The sequence below is a fragment of the Hipposideros armiger genome, unplaced genomic scaffold (assembly GCF_001890085.2).
Source record: "Hipposideros armiger isolate ML-2016 unplaced genomic scaffold, ASM189008v1 scaffold_503, whole genome shotgun sequence".
NCBI lineage: Eukaryota > Metazoa > Chordata > Mammalia > Chiroptera > Hipposideridae > Hipposideros > Hipposideros armiger.
Genome location: NW_017731853.1, coordinates 430,578 through 454,338, shown reverse-complemented (window position 1 = coordinate 454,338; position 23,761 = coordinate 430,578). Strand labels below are relative to the sequence as shown.

Genomic DNA, 23,761 nt, shown 5'->3' with positions numbered 1-23,761 from the left:
CATACATTTCCTGCTGCACATACATAGGCCCATGGGTAGTAAAGCCAACCCAGAACCTCTAAACCCTTATCTGTGGTTAACTGTCTCCACACCGCAGGGTAATTATGGGGCATGAAGGAGGGGAGGCACCCTTTAGACTTAGATCTGACCTCCCAGTTGCTTGCTTCCCGTTCCCTAGACCACCAGCAATCCCCTTCTCCCCCCCTCCTCCCCCCTNCCTCCCGCCCCCAACCCCCTTCCCGCCCCCGCAGGTATAAGGTGTAAACCTGAGTCTGGAAATTTTCTCAGCTGAGGTTAAGAAGCAGAGAAGGGCGGTGGGGCAGGGGCTGGGCGGAGCTGGGCCGCCCAGGAACACAGAGTATCATGTTTCTTGCAACCCGCCAATCCTGCACGCAGGAGGGCGTGGCCACACCTGGGAGGCGTGGCTAGACGCGGAGGGGGCTGCGACATCCAGGGCTAAGCGCTGACGTGAGCTGGGCGCACCTGGGCGTAGCAGGTAAGGGCCGGTGCGGGACTGAGAGCAGAGCCCGCAGTCCCTACCTGCGCGGAGCCAGGTGTTGCTTTCCCAACCTGTCGAAGAGTGCGGTGGCGACTGGTGATCTTAACGGTGGACTAGGTTTGGAGGGACGTCCGCTTCTGGTAGCCCGATTGAGGAAAGGTGGGGACGCAACTTTTGGAGCCTCGTTTGAGGGAGGGGGGGACACGCCCGCTGGTGGACAAGGGTCTGCTTCAGAGTTTGTGGAGTTAGGAAAACTTGCTTCGGAACATCTGTTCGTTTGGGGATACCTTCTGGGGCTGGGTGCCTGTCGCCCTGCTCCAGGTAGCTTTTGGGCGGTCCTAGCCCTGGAGCGCTGGGCCCCTCCCGACCCCACAGTCTGTCGACTCCCTTTCCCTCCCCGCCCAACCCTAGTGTGCAGTTCTCGGCCCCTATCCACCCACCGTCGGATGGAGCTAAGGCGCCTCTAGCCCTCCGGTCTTACCTGCTTGCGGGGCCGCCAGCCCCTGTGTCCCCAAAAGGGGAATTCCCAGGCCTGCAGGCCTTTGGTCCTGGTGGGTGTTTTGCGATTGGGGGTGGGGGAGGCTAAGAGCTTCAGCCAGTTTTTCTTTCCTTGAATTTGCTTAGCACAGCCAGGCCCCCGCCCTTGGAGACATCCGTGGATTTCCAAGTGGCCAAGCTAGGTGGGGGGGGGGGGGGTGAGGCCGTGTTCGCCTGTAGGGGCTGGAGGGCGGGTGTGGAGAAATGTGGAAAGTCTCCCAGGCCTCACTGGAAAGGAGGCCCCGGGTGCCACACTTTACAGGGAGCCTACTTGGTGGTAAAAAGGTCATCCCTGCCCCAACCCTGCTCTTGGTGGATGTCAAAAGTGGAAGCCAGGGAAGGGGGAAGGAGAAGGCTCTTGAGTCCAGTTGGTGAAGGCTGACGCAGACCTAGGAGAGCAGTTTAGGGTTAGATGTATGTATAAGGAAGGCATGACAGCAGTACCCTGCAACCTGCACCTCCCTCTCACCAACCCCTAGCTTCAATCCAGCAGGGAGGAAAGGTGTGGAAGTTATGGCTAAAGACCCAGATTTTACCCCTGAGTAGGGCTAAACTAAATGGAGGAAAGCCTGGGGAACCTGGAGGGTGGCATTTCAGTTCCATCCTGGAGGGAGAGAAAAAACAGGACCACCCCTGGGACCTGTCTGCAAGAGAGAGCAGGTGTGTTTCACTCTGAAGAAAACCATTGACAGCCAAATCTCAGCTTTGGGGTTGCAGTGCCCCCTGGAAACTTGTCTGGGCAGGGGCTACAGAAGTGGCAGTGGGGTATTTATAGAGGACCTGCTCTCTGGAATGGAGCTATGAGAGAGGATGGTTAGTGCCTTGGGGAGGTTGAAAGTGTGCCCGCTCAATGCCCAGTGTGAGGGGGAGTGGATGAATTAGCACCTTTGTTCTTTGGCTGGTTAAATACCTGTTGGAGACATGGGCCTTGAATTTCGCTGTGATGGAAGGTAGAGATACCAAGGGCTGAGTTTAACGAGGCTAAGGTTGGTTGTTGTGTGGGCATTGGGATTTGGGTGGTGAGTATCTTGAAAGAGAACTGTGATTTAGGTGTGTCTGAGGGTGGGTGCCATGCAGCCTTCTCCGTAACCACTTCGTTGGCCCTCCATGCTGCTGAGATCTTTGTTGATGTTTCTGGTTTACCCTTTAAGTGCGTAGAAGAAGGGAGGGACTTGGAAGACTGGGAGCAGTGGCAAGATTTGGTACAGCACACTGTGACTCAGGAGTGTTGGATCCAGTCCTCAGATAAGGCACTTAACTCTTCTGTGCCTCAGTTAACCCAGCTATAAAATGGGTATGAGAATAATACCACTTCCGAATCATGAAGATGAAATCAGACACATTAGGTAAAAACGCGTGTAAAAACCGTAAAGCCTCTCTAGATATAAAGGATTGTTGTTACCTTGGTTTCATCAGCTGAAGGCCATCATCTTTTATACCTCCCAGTGACCAAGAAATGTCTTAGCTTCGTGTGGTTAAAAAAATACACTTGTAGTTATTTTGTTTTTGTTTTTTTTTAATTATAAATGTAAACATGTTGTTGCAGGGAAATGTGAATCATATAAAAACGTATATAAGCAAGTGTAAAATTCACCGAAATCCTATCACCAGGTAACCATTATGAATGTCTTGTTGCGTTGGTGTATTCTTTCTTTCTCTTTTTAAAATTCTGTGTGTACGTGCATATGTACGCAAGTGCATGTTCTGTTACAAGATGGAGATACTACAATACAGTCGATATTGTAAGCTGCATTTTCCCCTTAACTTCATACTGTGAACGTTTCCCTAAATCCAATAAAAATTTTTCAGATGCCCTGTTGTTAATGGCTGCTTAGTACTGCAGCCTGTGAATGTGTAATTAGCCATTCTCCTCTGTTATTTGGTTGCTTTCAGTTTTTCCCTCTCTGCCTGTTTTTAGAGTCTTAGTGACTGTGTGGCAGGTGGGGGACAGATCCTGGCTGACCTTCAGATGGTGGAGAGGTTAGCAGTGTTGGAGGTGGGGCATGGAAGAGGGCAGGCTGGGGCGGTTGCTCATGTGTATTGCCATCTTGGGAGAAGGCTGAGAACCTAGGGCTCTAGATCTTAATCATTTATCTCTATGGATGGTGCTTGTCCTTCTCCATCACTATCGCAGTTCCTTGTGTCAGCCTGGTTGCCTTAATTTTTTCTTGCTAGGCTGTGGATCAACTAGAATAAGCACTTTTCTTCAAAGTCCATGATCCGTCAGAGGTGGTTTTCAGGGGTCCGACAGGCCCAGACACAGGACTGAGCCGCCTTGCGGTGGAAATTCTCACAAGCCCCTCGCTAGGTTGACTGGTTTGCTGCCCATTTTCTATTCTCTTCCTCCTTCCCTTTCCCCATCCCCCTTCCAGTAGGCTAGGGCTGAGGAGGAAAAGGTAGAACTTGCCCTTGGGAGAATATGTGTTCCTTCCTCCTTATAAGGTAACTGTTCTCCATGGTTTGATGGCTTGTCTTGCTGCCCTACAAAACAACATAAACCAATGCCAAGACCATGGGGGTGGGGGGCATTTGAACACTGCATGCCAACCTCACCTGCCCACTGTGAGCTGTGCTCCCAGGGGGAAGGTTTCACTTGCAGGACTTGGTAACTGGGTCAGAAGGCTCAGGTGAGAGCAGGTTCTGCCTTGCTCTTAAAGTGCCAGAGGCTGAGTTGGGTTTGGGTTTTCCCCGTTGGTTGGAAGTCTGGCTGGGGAGAGAAGCATTAGGGGCCACCCCCTCAGCGAAGCTCCTCTGAGTGGGAGCCTTCCGCTGACTCAACTGGTTTGGTTTCTGAACCATGATCCAAGTGGGGATCTTTGGGTGTGAAGGTAACTTATTTATCTTCCTTTCCTCCTCCAGCCTTTGTGGGGCTTGAGCAGTTCCAATGTGGATTTCTTTAGGAAAGAGTCTGATGAAAACATTGGGCTTAGAGTTCACTAACCAGCTAGCATAGTGCTTGATGCACAGTCCATGATGACCAAAAATATTTGTTGAATGAATGCTGTCCTTTTCAGGCCTTCCTTTCTTACCTTAAGTAAAAACAAAGTAAAATAAGAACACCAAAGAAATCTAAATACAACATCCCAGGCACACATTTCTCCAGTGACCGGGCAGGCCTCTGTTTCTTGCTGTGAGTGCTAGCCGCTGCCCAATATTATCTGCTATCTGCTATGCTCGAGTATATTTATGAGAATCAATTGCAGACTTTACCCAGGCTGACTCCTGCAGCCAATCAGTTCACTTCAGCCTCTGTGGGCAAATACACAGACCTAGGTGAGGAGGCTGGCTTAGAGTACAGGGCTTGTCTTGTAACTGTCTGTAGTACCCTAGGGTTAGGAACGGTGGTATTCAATTATTCTAGGGTTTCTGAGCTTTCCCAGACTCAGTTGAGGGCAGGGTTCTCAGACCTTTTGTCTCTAGGGTTCCTAAGTCCTCTCCCCCACACTCTGGATTGTTCTGTGGATAACGAGCTCAGACCCCTTTTTCTTGGTACAGAATCTTTGGGTGGCCCAGAGAAAAGAAAGCTGACTTGAGGCCCAGCTCTTGAGAACCCCGTGGACACACTGCCTGCTCATTTGTGTAAGTGAAGACTTTGGAAACTTGCCCTTTGCCTACTTCTCTCTCACCAGGATGGTGTCATTTCTGACCAAAATATTCCCATTCGCCTGAAATCGTCTTGTCTAAAAAGGGAACATGCTTCTGATCCCTGCCCATTTCCTTGCTGTTTCCATAACTTTTTTCTTCCCTCTCCTGAGATGAGATTGAAAAGAGCAATTTTCCTTCTCTTCCAAAGCCCTTGGTTCTTCAGGAAGAACTGTGCTCCAGCAGGGATGACATCATCTTTTTATTTTTCTGCTTCAGGATTTAAATAGAAGAAATGTGATCTACTTACATGATAAGTCTGATTTGGCTACAGCATGAAGTATAAATGGCTTTGGAATAAGAATCAAAAGAACCTTTTAACCTCTTTTTCTTTTCTTCCCCACCTGGCACAGTTTATTCCCATATTTAGTTTCTTTGCTGTAATCTAATGAAACTGTAGCTCTATCGTACGGGAACAGTGGCTGGGAAAAGTTCCCAGCGGCTGGCCTAATTCTGCCCTCCCCCTCCCCGCACCCCCCCACCAGATCATGGCCCTCCACCCCCGCAGAGTTCGGCTGAAGCCCTGGCTGGTGGCCCAGGTGGATAGTGGCCTGTACCCTGGGCTCATCTGGCTCCATAGGGACTCCAAACGCTTCCAGATTCCATGGAAACATGCCACCCGGCATAGCCCCCAACAAGAGGAGGAAAATACCATTTTCAAGGTAAAGAACGTCCACCATCTGACTTGAAATGATTTCTAGTTCTCGCAGACCTTCTCGCTTTCTTCTTCTGTTTTCTATTATTTTGGTGTAGGGAATATACTAGATCCCGAATGCTGATGCAACCGAATGTTTATGGGGTGCCCACATTTAGCAGGCATAGTAATTTCTCTTGCTGGGGCACATCAATAACGGTTGAGGTCATTTATTCTTTCCTACTGGTCAGAAGTACTCAACTCATATCCCAAAGGGTCCCAGGTGCAGTTGGCTAACCTATAAGTTGTTGTAAAAGCTCCTCAGTGTCAGCAATGGACCCTTCCTCTATATTCACTCAGGGCTCTTGCTGTGAAGGGAGGTGCTCAGGCTTGGAATGACCCTCCAGACCAGGGCAGAACTATTGAGTGTCAGCAGGCTCCTAACATAGCCTGTAGGATGGGCGCAGAGGGCCCTCCACAAGTTTTTCTTTTGCCATTAAAATATTTTGCCCCATTCATAACCTCTGCTTAAAATTAAAGGTTATTTCATTACAAGTTTTTAATTCTACGAACATGTTTTCTTAAATAAAAAACAACATGGGGAGTATAGTCAGTGATGTTGTAATAACTGTGTGTGGTGTCAGATGGGTACTAGACTTATCGGGGTGCTCGCATCATAAGCTATATAAATGTCTAATCCTGATGTTGTACACCTGAAACTAATATAATACTGTATGTCAACTGTAATTGAAGAAAAAAAAATTTAATTAAAATAAACCTACATTGAAACAACAACAAAAAAAATCGCTTTGATAAGAGAATAATTTTAACCCAAAACAGGGCTTAATCACATGGCATTTGACAAAATTTAAGTGAAGCCGGAGCTTGCCTGAAGACAGAAGTAGGTGGGAAGCTGGTTGTGGGGAGGGGTGTGATGTGGTTGGTAACCCTGGAGCCTGTGCCCGAGCTCCAGACCAACTTCTCTGTTGGTCAGCCTTCCATCTCCTGAGAAGTGTTTTTGTTCCTGCACCCCTATGACACGAAGAAGTGAGTCCATCCTTTTCTTCCCTGGCTGTAAGCTGGGAAGTCACCAGTGAAATCCAGTCGCTTCTGTGGCCTCTCAAGATTGATGCTTCAGCTTCTTGTTGAGGTTGGATCCAGAAAGGTGGGGTCACAGCTCAAAGGAAAGCCGTCCTGAAGATGTGTCCCACCCGACTCAGTTATGTCAGGTGTAGAGACAAGAGGCGGAGAGAAAATTCGCCTGCTAGTGCTTGGAAAGTAAATGAGCCCTTTCAATTTAAAAATTAAAGGATGATATAAAAGGCATAGGTGAGCATCTGTAAACCAGCACCAACTCTTTGAGTTGGCGTGGAGTGGGGGATGGGCCTGCCCTGGCCCCTCTGGCCTCCTCTTGTGGCTTTGGCCTGAAACTGAGTTTGCTGTTGAATTGTCTGGGGGTGGCTGGCCATGGGAGAAGAGGCTGGTTCCTGAAAGCCCCACTCAGGAGAGTGATCTGCGTGCTCAGGGCTTGAGGAAAAGATGGCTGTAGGAAGTTGCTTTGTCTTATTTATATCTGTTTGCAGAATGCTAAGGGAGAGCCTTGGAAGCCAGGAGAAGCATGAGGTCTTTTTCACAGAACCCAAGCTCTGACAGGCCTTTGGCAGGATATGTGGGGTGAGGGGGGGGGTGGGGCATTAGCATTAAGTAGGTGCCTGGTCCATGCTCTTATGTCCATTATCTCATTTCATTCTTTTTTTTTTAAGATTTTTTTTTTAATTGGTGAATCAGGGGAGGGGAACAGACAAGTTGTTGTCCTTTTGCTCTTCAGTCTAGTTGTGGAGGACATCATTTCACTGGCCATGTTAGTATTATCATTGTGCTCTTTCTGGCTGAGGCAGATCGGTCGCCAGCCACTGGATGGTTGCTCACGGTGGCTTTTGGCAGCTCATTCTGGCTGCCAGCCACTCCCGGTAGCTCATGGAAGCCCACTACAGCCCCACTGCAGCCTACGCTGTCACCGGCAACTCACGGCATCCTAGCTCCAGGTTGAGCTGTTGTTCACCATCTTAGCTGTAGAGGGCAGTGTCACTGGCCCTCATGGTATCCAAACTGGGGCCCTGCTGCTCAGAGCTGGCGTCCCAAGCCAACTCTTCACCAACACGCCACTCGGCCGGCCCTTATTTCATTTTTGACAACTCTATAAGGGAGTTGTTACCCTCATGTTGTAGGTGCAGAAGGTGAGTCTCAGAGGGGCTGAGTAGCTTGCCCAAATCACACAGCCAATAAGTGGTGGGGCCAGGATTTGAATCCAGGCCCATCTGCTTCCCTGTTCCCGTACTACCCCTTCTGTCTAGGAGCTGGAAGACTCGTCTTCAGATCCTACTACCATCAATTGCACGTGTGGTCTTGAGAACGTCGTGTAATCTTTTGGGGATTTAGTTGCCCCTTCAGGAAAATGGGGATGAACTCAATGTCTTGTTTGCCTCACAGGATTGTTGGGAAAATTGAGTGAAAGTATGGATAGGAAGGGACTGATAAATTACCATAAAAATGCAGAGATTATTTTCCTTTTAGGAAGAGAAATAGGGACCTGCTCAGTGGCCAGAATCTCAGAAGCATGACTCAGAATGGGTTGAACAAATGATATTTATAAATCATAATGATATGGCCATGTGCTGGGTGCTACCTCCTGCTTCGTCAGCCTGGGGTTCTCTGTGTCACCCTAGTGGGCCCTGGGAAATGGTTCTGTTGTGAGCAGGAGGACGAGGCTATGGTTCTGGGGTAATCTGTTTGCTCTTCATGAAGGGGCAGAGATTTAGGGAGCCACAGAAATTTGCAGACCCAAACCAAAGTCAGCACAGCCCCAGCCAGTTGGGTGGAGCCAGCGTGGGAGTGGGCACAGAGGATCAAATAAATGGAAGATGTAGTGAGGCCAGGTAGCATGAGGCACAACAGGAGATGTGCTTCTCAGACACTAGGGACCAGTGAAGTCGAAAATCCCTATAGGGGGCTGGATGGAACAGTGCTTGCTAAGCCATCTGGGGCAACTCAACTTTGTCCGACCTCTTTGTTCCACACTTCACAACAAATGGAGGAGCCCCCAAGTCTGAGACGATGGTAAGAAGTGAGTCTGCATTGGAGGAGAAGGGTTTGGATGAGCTATTGGAAGAAACTTCCTCATGATTGTGAGCCTCGGCAGGGAGTTACTATGTCGGGCAGATATATCAAAGGATGGGGCAGAAACACTCCATTTCGGTCAGGAGCAGAGCCTGGGAGTCGGGACTGGACGAGTGATTGGCGCTGTCAGCTTGAACAAGTTGGTGTGTGCTTCCTGACCTGGAGAATCCTGCTAAGGATAGCCCCCTTTTCTGCATCAGAACATACGTCACTCTGGGAGAAAGCACAGAGACCTGAGACTATGTTAGCAGTGGGCAAGAGTAGATACCCTGTGAGCAGAAATGTAGATGGCTGTTAGACCCGGAAGGAGGAACCAGAGAGGAGGCGCCACAGTGGTTTTAGCCCATGCCACCAGCCACTGGTGTTTCTAGAAAAATGTTTCCAGTGAAGTGGGAGTTTGAGGAAATACAGAAAGCAGGGGAGTGTGGGTTTATTAGGACTTGAGGCCCTCAACCTTCAACTGAGCAAGCTGAACCCCTGAGCGTGTGCTTCCTGTCCGCCTACTGTTACTCCTAAAGCACTTGATTTCTACAATCATTTATGCATCTGATTGAAGATTGAAGGGGGAGGGAACAGCAAGGCCAAGCTCTTCATATCATGTGCCATCTCCCTTTGCCTTATTATTAGATAAGTTATTCATGTCAAAAACAAGGAAGCCAAAATTAAAAAAAAAAAAAAAAAGGACCAGAAATCCTGCTATCTGAAGGTACCATTATCATTTTGGTGTATATTTTATCCAGACTTTCTTTTTCAACCTTTCATTGTAGCTATTGTGGTTGACAGGTGGTCCTGTCATTAACCTTGAGATAAGGCTCCTCCTTTGAAGAGACTGTGTTTGCACGTGGCTTAATTTCCCTCAGGCCTGGCCTTGCCTGGTCCTGAGGGTGGTGTTTCCTGTGGCAGTCTCTGAAAATTGGGGTTCGGATGGTGGGGCAGTCAGGCAGGGGTTGTGTGTGTGTCTCTGTTTGAGAGAGGGTGTGCACACTCTCCAGTGTTTCTGCGCAACAGTAGGCACTCACTACGGTTTCCTATTTCTCAGGCCTGGGCTGTGGAGACAGGGAAGTACCAGGAAGGGGTGGATGACCCTGACCCAGCGAAATGGAAGGCTCAGCTCCGCTGTGCTCTCAACAAGAGCAGGGAATTCAACCTGATGTATGATGGCACCAAGGAGGTACCAATGAATCCAGTGAAGATATATCAAGTGTGTGACATCCCCCAGCCCCAGGGCTCGATCATTAACCCAGGTGAGGCCCCGGCTGCTAGGGAGAAGGTGGACAGTATGCCAGGTTTTGGGCTGGACTCTTAAAGAGATAGTCAACTTGAAAATTGCCTGGGTCATTACATTTAAGACTGGCAAAGCAAGAAAGCCTGTCTCTAGGAAGGACCCAGAGAACAGACGATGTAAATTCAGCAAAATCTTCTTGCTCACTTAGAAGAATAGTAAAGTGTTAGAAAGTAGAGGGAGTATAGCTTTCTTCTGTAAAAATAACTTCTCAGGACTCGACACTGAAGGGAGAGGCTAGGCAGTTTAGAAGAAGGAGGAATGAAAACTTAGAAAGTGTGAGTTCTACCCTTGCTCTTATCACTTCACTACTTGTGGGACATGGAGTCAAGGCACTTGACCTGGTGAGCCTCAGTTTCTTCAAATGGGAAATGTGGGCGCTCATCTTTTCTGCCTGCTTCAAAGGCCATTGTCAGAATCAATTGACATGACATGTAAAAGCTATTAAGTTCTCTTTATAAATGTTGTGGTGTGTGATCATTTAATTGTAGGATACTGTTGCTTACAGAATACCGCCTGGTCCTCCTATTTACCCAATGCTTAACGAGAATTGACTAAGAGGCAGATAACTTAGACTTGTCCGCCAGCAAATCTAGCGAGACTCTGCCATGAGGGAAGGGTCTGTCCTCACATTAAGCTTACAAAGGAGAGAAGTTAGTGTCCTTGAGTCCCTAAAAGGGATGCTAATGTGTAGCAAGAGGGTTAGAGTAGGAATTAAGAGATTTCTGGAGAAGGGAGGGTTGGGGAGTGGTCTGCAGCTCCTGAATAGGGGAGGGGAGGAGAGCTTACATTAGGACTCTGAAGAAATTGGAACCAGGGGTTAATACAACCTCGGCTCCCACTCTTTATGGTTGGGGCATTGAGGGTGCACACTGAACCCGGGGGCCCTCTGTGCTTGCAGTCCCTGGCTTGTGCAGCTGCAAGGTTAAAAGTGCAACCTGAGGGGCTCACTGCGGGTTTGCGTGTCTGTTTCTTGGTAGGATCCACTGGATCTGCTCCGTGGGATGAGAAGGATAATGACGTGGATGAAGAAGACGAGGAAGATGAGCTGGATCAGTCACAGCACCATGTTCCCATCCAGGACACCTTCCCCTTCCTGAACATCAATGGTGAATGGGGGTGATGGATGGTACAGAGGGAAGAGGAGGATGTAAGGGGCTTTGAACTTGTCACCACTGTACTGGGAGTAGTGACAGCACCCTGTGGCCACGCTGCTGGTCTATTAGCGAGTAGGGGTCATAGGCAAGGGAATTCTGCTGGACCAGTTACCGCAGTGGGATGGCTTCTAGGCATAGAGATCATCTTCTTATTCTTACGTGATAATTCAGAGAAGTTAACATTTTTAATTCATTCTCAGTCCCACATACAAATACATCAGCTTTTATACATTTTGCTGATTTCCTTCAGGCCAAGTGCAGACATCATTTTCATGAATTGTAGACAAACTCTTCTGCTATTTCCCTCAGTATAAATTTTGTGTCGCTTCCTTAATAGGGTCTACTCTGCTAAGGCTGTTTGATGGGAACTTGTGGTTTCTACAGCTCTCAGTACTAGGCCCTGATAGAGACTTTTCTCTTCTTTTGTGGACTTTTTGAATTCAGCTTCCCAGGAAAAATGAGCTGAGAGGTTGGAAGGTCACAGTGTGACAGAGCAGGTACTGACTGCCCCATTGCACATGCTGAGGATGCTCGAACACAAGGTGACTTGCTCTTCTGCAGCACCTTCACTTGAACGGTCTACTGAAATGCTCCTAGGCAAATGACAGGCGTTCCGCTGAGCAGCGTTTCATCGCCTCTCTAGTTCCAGCTGGCTGCTATGGGTCAAATGAGACAGTTGTGCCACCTAGGAAGTTTGATATATCAAGATGATTCCTTTAGGATTTGGGAGTATCCTACTCCAGCTGATGCCCCTACCTTTGAGAATTAGGAAATGACTCTTATACTCTGTCCCCTTGCCTCCCTTCACTTACCCTGCCATTTATATCTTTGCAGCCAAGTCAGGAGTTAAAAATACCACAGAGCTCTTTCAGGTCACTGTCGCCATGGGCTACATTCCCACTTAATGACATTTTAAGGGTTGGGCACCTGGAAATGTGGGATCCTTTCCCCCAAGTCCTTGGCTGACTCCTTCTGCTAGTCTCACCCCTTAAAAGGATGTAACCTATTTCCAGGACCCTGATTTCATATTTCTGTTCATATTTTATTAAAGCTGATCTTGTGAGACCTTACTTGATGGGCTGCCTTGGATCATTTTTGGAAAATGTGGGACATACATGAAAAACACAGAAGTAAAATGGGTACATAGATTTAACCAGACTTATACAGAAAGGGTCAAAGAAACATTAACCTCTGATTAACCCAACATTAACCGCTGTTGGGACAGAGGAAGAAAAATTGTTGAAGAATAGACGCCTAAGAAGTGAGGCAAGGAGGAGAAACCTGTAGACTTTGGAGTGAGCCAGCTTTGCCAATAGCAGGAAAATAGGATCGGCTTCTCATCCTCTTTAAAAAAGCTTTCATTGGATACTTTTGAGTAAATAATGCTCTTACATGGTTTAAAATTCATAATGGTACAACAAGGTAGTCAGTTGAAAGGTTTTCCTTTCATCTTGTCTCCAAATTTCCCAGTTCCTTCCCTGGAGGAGGAAGATCTTTTCAGGTTCTTGGGTATCCTTCCAGATGTTTTAGGCATACAAAGGTGTTTGTTTGTTTTTAGTGGACTTTCCACAAATTAACACTTACTCAAAGCTATTCAGCTCATTCAGTTGAGTTCATGTTATGGAAGAGAACCAGGTCCTATTTAATGGCTGGGGTCAGATTTTACTACGGGGAACCTCTCATTCATGCCCATACTAATTTACCCTCAGAGAAAACGCACTTGTGTATCTGTTAATTTTCAGCAAATGCAGGTTTTTCAGAACTATGAGTTTATGGTAGGACTGATATGATGAGGAGGCAGAAGCAGGGGCACCTCGTTTCTTACAGTGTTAGTTGTGGGGATCAGGGATGGGCTGCCGCACTGAGCCAGGCTCCAGTGTTGGACTCTTGTTGTTGGCTTTGTTAGGTTTTAGAGCCTCAGACCAGGTGATGTGCATGTGTGATTCCCCTGCCTGCTCACCCATGTCCTTCTGTTCTAGGTTCTCCCATGGCACCTGCCAGTGTGGGCAACTGCAGTGTAGGCAGCTGCAGTGTGGGCAACTGCAGCCCTGAAACAGTGTGGCCCAAAACTGAACCTCTGGAGATGGAAGTACCCCAGGCACCTATACAGCCCTTCTATAGCTCTCCAGAGCTGTGGATCAGCTCCCTTCCAAGTAAGTGAACCCTGATCGTTCTTATGGTTTTTTAGCTCCTATTATAGTCGTTTCTTGCCATCTGCCTTCTGCCTTCTGTCTCTATTTCTTTGCCTTGTATAGAATAGCTGCCTTTCCCATAGGCACCCTCTGTATCTGGTTCCTGGCCAGCTGATGGTGAGTCACCAGGGAAGAAGTAAAGAAACATTAGCCTATACCTAACTGCCCATAGGGATGCTCTGATTGGTTACAGCTCCAGGTTACTCACCTCTTGGGTGGATGGGAGGCCTGGGTTTATCAGTTTGGCTAGGGGATTTGGGGACAAGGCCAGTTGTGGGGTAGGGAGGTTAATGGCCATTGATTTGATCAGGGAGATTCTTGGATTTTGAGGGGCTTTAGGGCCAGGAGAAAATCTCTTTCTGAATTTGGCACAATTTTTTCTTTTCTTTTTTTTTTAAAGCTTCTAAGACTTTATTTGAACCAAACTGACAATTTCCAGGAAGCAAAATCTCAAAGGAATGAGCAAATGCTCCCAAATGGGGCATAAATTTATCTCAATGAAGAGTCAATGTCATTGTCCTATCTCTCTTTCACGTTACACATGGTGGTGGTGGTGGTGGTGGTGAGGGGGGTGAGTGCTAGAATTTTGTCCAAGAGACTAATAGCTTTGATAAGACCACAGGTTTCAATGCTGAGTGAAAATTTACTTTGCTGTGAACTATGTCCTTTTATGACATATTATTGGAACAGATCCACATGTATGCTCATGTGTGTAATTTTCAGAAAGATGGCTTGATATTTCTTGTTGTTCCTCTTGTTGCTTTAAACAATAAGCCAAAAATGAGACATAACCAGATATATTAGTTTTTAGCATTTTTCAATGCCTATTGATGTGAAGACTCAGTCAGTAATGAAATGGGGAGACCAGGACCCAGAACTTTGCTTAGAGGAATTCTAGCCTTTATGGTGCAGTGATTGAACAGAGATAGTATAGGTGGACCTTGAACTATTTGCTCCCAGGAAGTCTTTTGAGTGACTCTTCCAGGGATATGTTGATGTCTCTCTCTCTTTTTTTTTTTTAATATTTTTATTGGGGAATTTGGGGGAGGGGAACAGACAAGTTGCTGTCCTTTTGTTCTTCAGTCTAGTTGTGGAGGACGTTGCTTCACTGGCCCAAGTTGGCACCATCATTGCGCTCTTCCCGGGCGAGGCAGATCAGTTGCCGGCTTCTGGACGGCCGCTCACTGCGGCTGCTGGCCGCTCATGCTGGCTGCTGGCTACATACGGTAGCCCATGGCAACCCACTGCCACAGGGGCTGCAGCCTACGCCGTCGCCGGCAACTCATGGCAGCCCAGCTCCAGGTTGAGCTGTTGTTCAGCATCTTAGCTGTAGAGGGCAGTGTCACTGGCCCTCATATGTGGGATCCGAACCGGGGCTCTCTGGCATCCCAAGCCAGCTCTTAACCAACACGCCACTCGGCCGGCTCTTGATGTCTTTCTTTATTTCAGGAAGGATAACTATGTCAGTGACCTTCCTCAATGCTGGTTGAAAGGTGCCTTGATCTTGATGGACTTGTATGAGCTTTAGGGATGAACAGGCAGCAGAGCAGTACTCTTACTATCCTCTCTCACCTTGCAGTGACTGACCTGGACATCAAGTTTCAGTACCGTGGGAAGGAGTATGGGCAGACCATGACCGTGAGCAACCCCCAGGGCTGCCGGCTCTTCTATGGGGACCTGGGTCCCATGCCTGACCAGGAGGAGCTCTTTGGTCCCGTCAGCCTGGAGCAGGTCAAGTTCCCAGGTCCGGAGCATATCACCAATGAGAAGCAGAAGCTATTTACCAGCAAGCTGTTAGATGTCATGGACAGAGGACTGATCCTGGAGGTCAGCGGTCATGCCATTTATGCCATCAGGCTGTGCCAGTGCAAGGTGTACTGGTCTGGGCCATGTGCCCCATCATTTGTTGCCCCCAACCTGATTGAGAGACAAAAGAAGGTCAAACTGTTTTGTCTGGAAACATTCCTTAGTGGTGAGTCTTTTCTCAGAAGGTTGATGGTGGGATCTGCTCCCTGGATGTATGCCTTCCTCCTTCCTTCCCCCCGTTCCTGGCTCTGCAAAGAAAGATCTTAGCTAAAAAATTTATTCTGGAAAAAGTCAAGGTAGAAGAGAACCTTGGTTCTGAAAAATGAAAGTGACCTGGGCAACAAAGGGCATTCCACTCCAATGCCATGTACTTGGAAGCTATTTTGAGGTTAGTTTTGGCACCTTTAGTGGCAAAAGAAGGAAACAGCTTTGTCATTACCTCCCAAATGCTGCCAGCTTACCCTTAACTTTGGAACGTGACCCTGTTCATCATAATCAACAAAACATACACTCTTCTCCTTTTGGAAATATCTAGGTGGTGAAGTCAATTAGTAAATTTACAGAGAGCATTGAATTGTAAATTTTACGATGTGGTTTGAACCCCAAGTCTAGTTCAATGATATTCTCTGAAATGATGAAAATGTTCTGTATTTGTGTTGTTCAGCATGGTAGCCGATAGCCACATGTGGCTATTGAGCATATAGATTAAATAGAGGAACTATTTAATTATAATTGACTTAAATTTAATAGCCACATGTTGTGGCTAGTGGCTACCATATTGGGCAGCATAAAAGATGGTATTTACTGAGGGGATATGGAAGGACCCAGGACACCAAACTTGCTCTTCACCTTCTGCAGATCTCATTGCCCATCAGAAAGGACAGATAGAGAAGCAGCCGCCATTTGAGATCTACTTATGCTTTGGAGAAGAATGGCCCGATGGGAAACCCCTGGAAAGGAAACTCATCTTGGTTCAGGTGAGGAGATGACGCTGTAGCAACAACTCTTTGCCTTTTTATCAATGCTTTAGCCCCTACCTCCAGGGTAGAGCCCTGAGCAAGGATCCATCAGCCTGTGTGGGTTTTCATCCCATCAGATAGAGTAGCAAACTCAAGCTTTGTACATTGTACAGTAGGACCAAGCTAGGGAATACAGGGTCCTCAATGTGGCTGGCTGATTTAGTGGAGATCTTACCTTTCATTTTCTTATTGACATTACAGTCTTGCAGAAACCTAACAGGATATGACCCTTTCCTGCTCTTAACAATCTTTTGGGTTACTTTTAAGAGCATAACCTTATTCTAGGCAGCAAGACCACTTGGGTTTGGCCCCTGGATTTGGGCAACAAGACAGGCAATCAATTAAATTTGGCTGGAAGTCTTGCTAAATAAGCAGTTGTGTATTTAGGCGTGTGATGTCATGCTACAGCTAGGTTCTTTACCTTCATTTGAACCAACTTTTAGAGGGGACTTCAGTAGGATGTTTCAGAGAGAGGAAGGAGGCATATCCTGTATGTAGACATTAGAGTCAGGGACGGGGGTGGGCGGGTTCCCCAGGACCTCGCTGGTTCTTCCTTCCACCTTGAGCCCCTCCCGCTATTTAAAAATACTTTTTCCTCAGTGGATACTTGTGTGCTCTGTGCCCTGAACAGGTCATTCCAGTCGTGGCTCGCATGATCTACGAGATGTTTTCTGGTGATTTTACACGATCCTTTGACAGTGGCAGCGTCCGCCTGCAGATCTCCACTCCAGATATCAAAGATAACATTGTTGCTCAGCTGAAGCAGCTGTATCGCATCCTCCAGACCCAGGAAAGCTGGCAGCCCATGCAGCCCACCCCCAGCATGCAACTGCCCGCTGACCTGCCGGCTCAGTAATCATAAATGCCATCTTCTCTTTTTTACCATTTGTACATATGGATATTTTTTATTATTCAGATTTACCCAGCTTGTTAAACGTCTTTTCTTTCTAACAACGTTAATAGTCTTTGACTGTCCAAATATGTCTAGCTCTTTAAAGTTGATTTAATTTATGGAAAAAAATCACCCTTCATACTTTCCATTTCTTTTTTAAACCTCCCAATGGTAGTATAATGTAGTAGAAGGAAATTTGACCTGGGAGCTTGGACACCAGGGTTCTAGCTACAGCTTTGCTTCCGATGGTGTGACCTTGAACCAAGTCATTTAACCTCTGGGCTTCAGATTTATTACTGTAAAGTGAAGGGGTTGGAATGATGCCTGAAATAATGCCAGCTTTAAAACTGATTTGATGACTTCGTTCTACTTGTACAAGGCAAAACTGCTTGGAACAGAACCCTGCTGCATTTTTCTTGGCCCACATATTTTTGTTGCTTTCATTAAAGTTCCCTCAAGCACTGATTTGTCCAGGATTGATCTTCGTTTGACCTGTTCTGCTAGTATGTAAGCTGGCTCCCTGATGGAGGAAGTGAGAGGGAGGGGAGCAGGCTGGTTGCTTAGGAACCAAGCTTGATATCTAAATAGAAATAGGTGCCAAAGTCTGAAAGTCACCTGGCCTGTGGAGTAAAAGTTCATAAATTGAGTGTCTACAGGGAAGCTGTCAATGTAGAAGGCCCAGGGATCCTGTGCAAGAATTGGCTGTCTGGGGTTTCCCTTGCTACCACTCAGATCTCACTGTGTATGTGAGGTAGATGGGAGTGTGTGACTCAGTGGCAGCCTTCAGAGAGGATAGAGCTCTCCTTTTCTTGTTCTCTTCTTTGAGGGAGATCTGGGGGTGAGCTAGGCATCTAGGAAAACTCCTCTGACTATAAAACAGACAGTTCCTTCTTGGTTGGAGAATCTTACAGTCTTTCTGTCATTTGGATTATTTGCATTTGGAAAAAATGGGGTGTTGGGTGCGTTAAGGCCAGAGTGAAGAAGGGCTGGGCAGTGCTTTCCTGGAATAGGCTCCCCTAGCACAAACCTGCTTGTCTCCCTTCCTAGTGGAGGCAGCTGGGTGTGAACAATTAAGGTGTAGAACTTTGCCACAAACTGGTCTCATCTATTAACTTTTGCTTGGTCCCTGACCCTTTTGCTCCCCTCCCCCTTTTTTGAAGATGAAATCATGTACATGATTTAAACTGCAAGGCCTAATGGTAAACAAGATGCTACTCTCTGGTTGCAGCCCCAGTCCTCTTGAACACTTATGCCTATTTACGCCAGGCCATATTCAAGGTAGCATGACTAGTCTGCTACCCTTAAACCAAGCCACCGCCTACTTGCTACTAAAGTTGGGCTAGCTTTATTTCACAAAACATAGCCTCAACTCAATCACAGTTGGTAGTGGGACTTACTTATTTGAATGCTTAAGCCATGGTTTTAGGGTCTCTAAGGGATGTAGCGGGATCTGCTGTTGCTAAAGTATGACCATGAGAAATCTGGGTAGAGGTGAGGTGCTCAGCTGTGAGCAGAAGTTGGGCTTCTAGAGACCAGGAAACATGCAAAGTATAGAAACTTTATATCTTTTGGTCATTTTGTTGAGTGGGTTAAGTGAGGGGTTTGGTCTTGATGTCTGCCTTCCTCTGCCTGTGTCTGCATAACTGCAAATTGTAAAATGCCACTGAGGGTAAATGGGGAGGGCAGCTGTTGGATCTGGGCAGGTCCCTTTCCCTTATTCTGTGAGATGCTATAATAACAGCCATACTGTTCATCTGGATGGGGGCCCAGATAATGGGAGCTGGCAAAGGGTGTTGAAAATAGTGTTCTGGAATGCCAAGAAGCATCAGACTTTTAGTAGGTGACTGTAATGACATTTTCTGAACATGTCAGAGGAATGGATGAGTGGTCTTAACTAGATAGCCCAGTTCCTTCCTTCCTTCCCCCCCCCCCAGCCTTTTTAGAATGCTGAGAGAGTATATGCAGAGCTCTTTTCTGATCTCCTTCAGTGCTCCTTCTCTGGTCCTGATGGATAGATACCAGGTGTTTTTTCTTGGAGACAGTCTATCTCCTTTGCTGGCTACATCACTCACTGCCTTGGTGTCTTCACCTTGCTTAAAGGAAGTTAGATGGTGTCACCAGCTCTTTTTATTCACTGTCCTCTCTGCCACCAAAGTTAGCTCAAAAAGAACCCACTGTAGTTAAATTGGGAGGGCAGGTGTTGGATCTTGTCTGGTCCCTTCCCCACATCATTAGGCCTTTGGTTATATGTTCCCATGGCACTCTATTCTTCCTCTTTCAGAATCATCAATTCCATGTAATTGCCGAGGTCTGAGTCCTGCTTGACTACAAACTTGCTGAAGGTAGGGACTGTTTGTCTTGGACTTTGCTGCCAGCCCTTTGCACAGCGTCTGGTACATAGTATGTTCTCAAAGATTTGTTGTTAGACTAAATTAGTGAACTAAATAAGTCTTTTATTTTAGGGGTTTACTGCTACTCACCATGGAAAAATAAAATAAATATTGGGAAAGAAAAAATTCTGAAATTAGTTTCTAGTCTCTGCTTCTAATTCCCACAGAGCTAAGAATCAACGTTAGACTGGAAGCCCCTACAAGCTGGTTCTCCTTCCAGGCTGGGCCCATCTTTATATCACAGTTGTCTCTTTTCACCATCTGAAGGCCCCACCAAGGTAGAGCCAGAAGTGAAACCTCCAGTGTCGGTGTCCACAGTCCCCTTAGCCTCTGCCTTGCCCATGTGTCAGTAAATTCGGGCCATATTCTCAGATAAGAGTTTTCTCAAGAAATTCTTTCCCTTTGTAGTATGGGTCATATCGCTGGTAGCTATAGAGGCGTTAACCCTTCAGTGAAATAACTTTTTCTTCTTAATGACCTCATTGAAAAGCCTCTGCATCTCTGCTTCTCATTTCTGTGAAGTCAGCAAACTGAATTTCTAGAACTTGAGCTCCATGAAGGTGGAGCGTTTGTGTTTTGTACGCTGTGATACCTCCAGCACCTAGAAGCATGCCTAGCACATGTGTACATTTGTTCACAGTGACTACGCCTGCCCTACACACCTGGCTTAGAAATGATAAACTTTGGCCAGGACAGCACTTGTCCACCCACTTCTCAGAATTCTGCCTCTTTTTTTTTTTTTCTAAAGATTTTATTGGGGAATTGGGGGAGGGGAACAGCATTGGGGAATCGGGGAACAGCATTGGGGAATCGGGGAACAGCATTGGGGAATCGGGGAAGGGGAACAGACAAGTTGCTGTCCTTTTGTTCTTCAGTCTAGCTGTGGAGGACGTCGCTTCACTGGCCCATGTTGGTATTAGCATTGCGCTCTTCCCGGGTGAGGCAGCCGGTCGCTGGGCATTGGACGGCCGCTCACGTCTGCCTCTTGAATATAGGACTTAGGCTGGTCAAAGTTTGAAAAAAAAAGAAAACCCAAAACTTGACAGCACACCCATAGGTGAGGCTATTCTGTAAAACATGTCACTTTAGAGAAATTTTGTTTGGAGGGGAAATCTCACATCTCTACACACAAATAAAAGGATGTTTTTGCACCGTGTGCCCTGCTTCTGGCTTCCCGATCAAGTGGGCCACCCGACATAACAGAGAGGCAGGGCCGGACACGACGCTCAGCAGAGGCAGCGGCGAGCTGTCACTTTCACCAGGTCCGGCCTTCTTAGGTTTACTTCCGACCCACCCGGTTCTTCCGCAGACGGGCGGGGCCGGCTTCTGTCTGGCCGGAAAGGGCGGGGCCCGCGGGCACCCACACTTCCGGCACCTCGTTGGTGGTTTTAACGCGAGGCGCGCGAGCGGCCTGTATGACGTCACGGGAGGCGGTGGTAATGGGCGGGGTTGCGTTGGGCATGCGCAATACACCAACTTGGCCGACCCGGTGGCGCGAGGGCGGGATTTCCACTGTGGTGGCGGAGCCCGAGCCCTCGCCGCCTACCCGGCAGCGCGCAGGAAACTGGGGAAAGGAGCTTCTGAGCCCGTGAACCTGCATGAACCTGCATCGGAAGTGGAAGAAGAGCGTATGTGTGAGAGAGAGACCTCTGCCTGGTTTAACACATCACGATAATGCGCTCAGGAAAGGGTAAAGGGGGATTGGAGTGAGCCCACCTTCCGAGGGTCGGTGGATGGCGGCTAGAAGGAGATGGTGGGGCCAGCAGAAGTTAAAATACAACCCTCCTGCAGTTCTATCACATTTCCTTGATTTGCTTTTACGGCTCAGGGTGAGATAGTTGTTAGTCCACATTCTAGTGTATAGGTAATTGGATTTCTATGACAACTCTTCTGGCGGGAGGAGAAGGGAAAGTTGGCGGTGGAAAGTGCATTTGCAACCTGGAACTAACTGCCTCAGGACAGTTTTAGGTGAGATGCTCCAAATTTTGCCAGAGACTGCCCTGCCTCTTCCCTGCCTCACACTCCTTGAGGTTTGAATCAGAGAAAGTAGTTTACAAAAGATAAAATGTAGAGTAGAAGGCAGAGAGAATATAAATGTAGCCCGAAGGCCAGAAAGACACATGAATTTGGGATTTAGGGAGACTTAAGTCAATCGTAGAAATCAGGTAGCGTTGGTGACTGCATCTTGTATGGGCAAGGTTAGCATTCCAAAATGACCTTTGGAAGACGCTGTATGACTGGGGAAGGCTTGTTGGCAGGTTTCCTGGCATGTCACTGGCTGGTGTTAATAATTCCCTGCTCCTGCTTTGTTTTTAGGCACTTCAAGTGTCTGGAGTTCAGAGATGTGGCCCAGGGGAGGGAACTGTGGCTAGTTAAGGAGACCATGCTTGATGTTGCTCCCAGATCCCATGTCAACACCCAGTCCTCAGCTGCTGGTGGCAGCTGCTCGGCAGACCCTGGGCGTGGGAAAGAGACGGCGCCTACCTCGCACTGTCTGCCTTCACCTAGCTGGAGAGATACTGGCTGTGGCCCGGGGACTGAAGCCGGCTCTGCTCTATGATTGCAACTGTGCGGGGGCATCAGAGCTCCAGAGCTATGTGGAGGAGCTGCAGCGCCTGGGCTTCCTGACACAGGGACTTCACATCCTTGAGGTTGGAGAAAACAGCCTGATTGTCCATCCTGAGCATGTATGTCAGCACCTGGAGCAGGTGCTGCTTGGTACCATAGCTTTTGTGGATGTTTCCAGCTCCCTACCTCACCCTTCTGTCCGCTCCTTGGACCAGCTTCAGGACTTGAAGTCCCTCATAGCTGAGATCATCATGCATCTGCAGGGGTTGCAGAGGGACCTGTCCTTGGCAGTATCCTGCAGCAGGCTCTGTTCCTCAGACTGGAATCTCTGTACTGTGTTTGGGATCCTCCTGGGCTATCCTGTCCCCTATACCTTTCACCTGAACCAGGGAGATGACAACTGCTTAGCCCTGACCCCTCTACGGGTATTCACTGCCCAGATCTCATGGCTCCTTGGTGAACCCCCAGTCTTGCTCTATTCTTTTAGTGTCCCAGAGAGCTTGTTCCCAGCCCTGATGGACATTCTAAACACTTGGGAGAAGGACCTCAGAACTCGATTTAGGACTCAGAATGATTTTACTGACCTCAGCATCTCCTCTGAGACAGTTACACTGCCAGCTGTAGCCCTCTGACTAACTCCCATATATCGGGTTGTCGGAAAAGTCGTGACGCATTTTTGCAACGAAAAACAGAGAAAAAAATACATCATGATTTTTCCAACAACCCAATAGAAGGTACTCAGTAAATGATTAGTTCTAGGTCAGGGATGGCAAATAGGAATCATCTCCAGTGCCAATTCCAAGTATCTTTTGAGAACACTAGAGAAGAATGCTGTAATCAGTTGGCCACATCTGCGATGGTCATGGGAACAGGTGGTAGTGGGGGACGTGTTGGAAGTACACACTTGCCATTTTTACTAGGGAGTCCTGACTTCGCTGAGATGTCTATTCCTTTTTCACTGGATAGGAGATAGAAGAAAGAGATTGTGGAGAAGAAGGGTGGTGGAGGACAAGCAGTGCACCCTTGTATACTGTGCATGGTATGGTAGCATTGTAAATGTACCTACCCTGTGTGGGTAATGTCAGCCAGGAAGTAGGACTGGGCATTACTGCATATTTATATACCGCCAACTGAACTGGACTAAGGAGCATAGACCAGGATGTTCAAGTGTCTTATATGTGTGCTGTGACATGTCATTCAGAAATAAACGGAGCGTTCCAAGGAAGAGAGACTGTCAAGTGAAGTTTACTTGTTTATTTTACAGTAGGTTAAAAAAATAATAAAGCCAGAAATGTCAGTTGAGTTGGGAAAACCCACATGTAAGTACCCAAACCTGCTAAGTTTTTAATTGAGTTTCTTGCTTCTGATTTTCACCCAAGACAGCTGTCACAGGTTCTTTAGACCAGGCTGTCCTTGTTGCTCAGGTACACTGCCAGTGCTATAGCGATCATCACCATCAGTATCGAAAGCCATCGGCCCCATTGCCTCTGGGGTGGGAGGGGGAGAAAAGAGAAAGAAAAAGCGTTGGTTGGAGAAGATACAGGGAAAAATAACCTTTCTTCTTCCATTCTAGCCCAATGGAAAACCTTGGGTTGGTAGAGGAGATAAAGCTTTGTATATCACTTTCTCTCTCACATTGTTATCTCCCTTGGGATAAAACCACTTTACTGGCTGTCACTGGTCCATAAGCCAGGATCACTGGCCAAGAAAAGCACAGCCAGCAGGGGCCAGATACTTAAATACCAATATAACCAGTCAAGGGTGGAAGATAGAATTACATTATTCTCTGTTTATATTCCTCAATACTTTGGCTCTCCTCATCCAGTCCTTGCCACTTTGCCAATAGGCTAAAATGGGTCGGCAAACTTTTGAGACAGAAGAGCCGCCAGGGGTCGGGAAACTGCAGCTCGCGAGCCACATGCGGCTCTTTGGGTACGTACATGTGGTTCTGAAGTAAAATTGAAAA

General features: G+C 47.5%; 3 protein-coding genes across 12 annotated transcripts in view; 2 read left to right on the top strand and 1 right to left on the bottom strand.

Moving 5' to 3' along the window:
* The first annotated feature begins 435 nt into the window (after positions 1-435).
* IRF6 (interferon regulatory factor 6) lies at positions 436-17,302 on the top strand. Of its 4 annotated transcripts, XM_019667733.1 has the most exons (10): positions 451-658; positions 2,583-2,647; positions 4,532-4,615; positions 5,164-5,340; positions 9,529-9,733; positions 10,752-10,880; positions 12,908-13,081; positions 14,700-15,092; positions 15,785-15,903; positions 16,577-17,302. In XM_019667733.1, the coding sequence occupies exons 4-10, from the start codon at positions 5,167-5,169 to the stop codon at positions 16,799-16,801; spliced, it is 1,419 nt and encodes a 472-aa protein (XP_019523278.1). In that variant the 5' UTR covers positions 451-658; positions 2,583-2,647; positions 4,532-4,615; positions 5,164-5,166; the 3' UTR covers positions 16,802-17,302. The 4 variants fall into 4 exon arrangements, with proteins under 4 accessions (XP_019523279.1, XP_019523278.1, XP_019523277.1 ...); XM_019667734.1 differs by lacking the exon at positions 2,583-2,647 and having other exon boundaries at positions 436-496; XM_019667732.1 differs by lacking the exon at positions 2,583-2,647.
* A 3,383-nt stretch (positions 17,303-20,685) lies between these two features.
* CUNH1orf74 (chromosome unknown C1orf74 homolog) lies at positions 20,686-22,946 on the top strand. 3 transcript variants are annotated; one of them, XM_019667725.1, is made up of 2 exons: positions 20,686-20,855; positions 21,544-22,946. In XM_019667725.1, exon 2 carries the CDS (start codon positions 21,618-21,620, stop codon positions 22,425-22,427), a length of 810 nt encoding a protein of 269 aa, XP_019523270.1. In that variant the 5' UTR covers positions 20,686-20,855; positions 21,544-21,617; the 3' UTR covers positions 22,428-22,946. The 3 variants fall into 3 exon arrangements, with proteins under 3 accessions (XP_019523270.1, XP_019523271.1, XP_019523269.1); XM_019667726.1 differs by having other exon boundaries at positions 20,686-20,861; XM_019667724.1 differs by having other exon boundaries at positions 20,686-20,917.
* Positions 22,947-23,034: 88 nt separating this feature from the next.
* Positions 23,035-23,761, bottom strand: part of TRAF3IP3 (TRAF3 interacting protein 3) — a 79,916-nt gene continuing 79,189 nt past the window's right edge. For all 5 annotated transcript variants that reach the window (XM_019667717.1, XM_019667716.1, XM_019667718.1 and 2 more), the window contains one exon: positions 23,035-23,282. In XM_019667717.1, the coding sequence (XP_019523262.1) occupies positions 23,193-23,282 (90 nt within the window). In that variant the 3' untranslated portion in view covers positions 23,035-23,192. The remainder of the gene's footprint in view (positions 23,283-23,761) is intronic.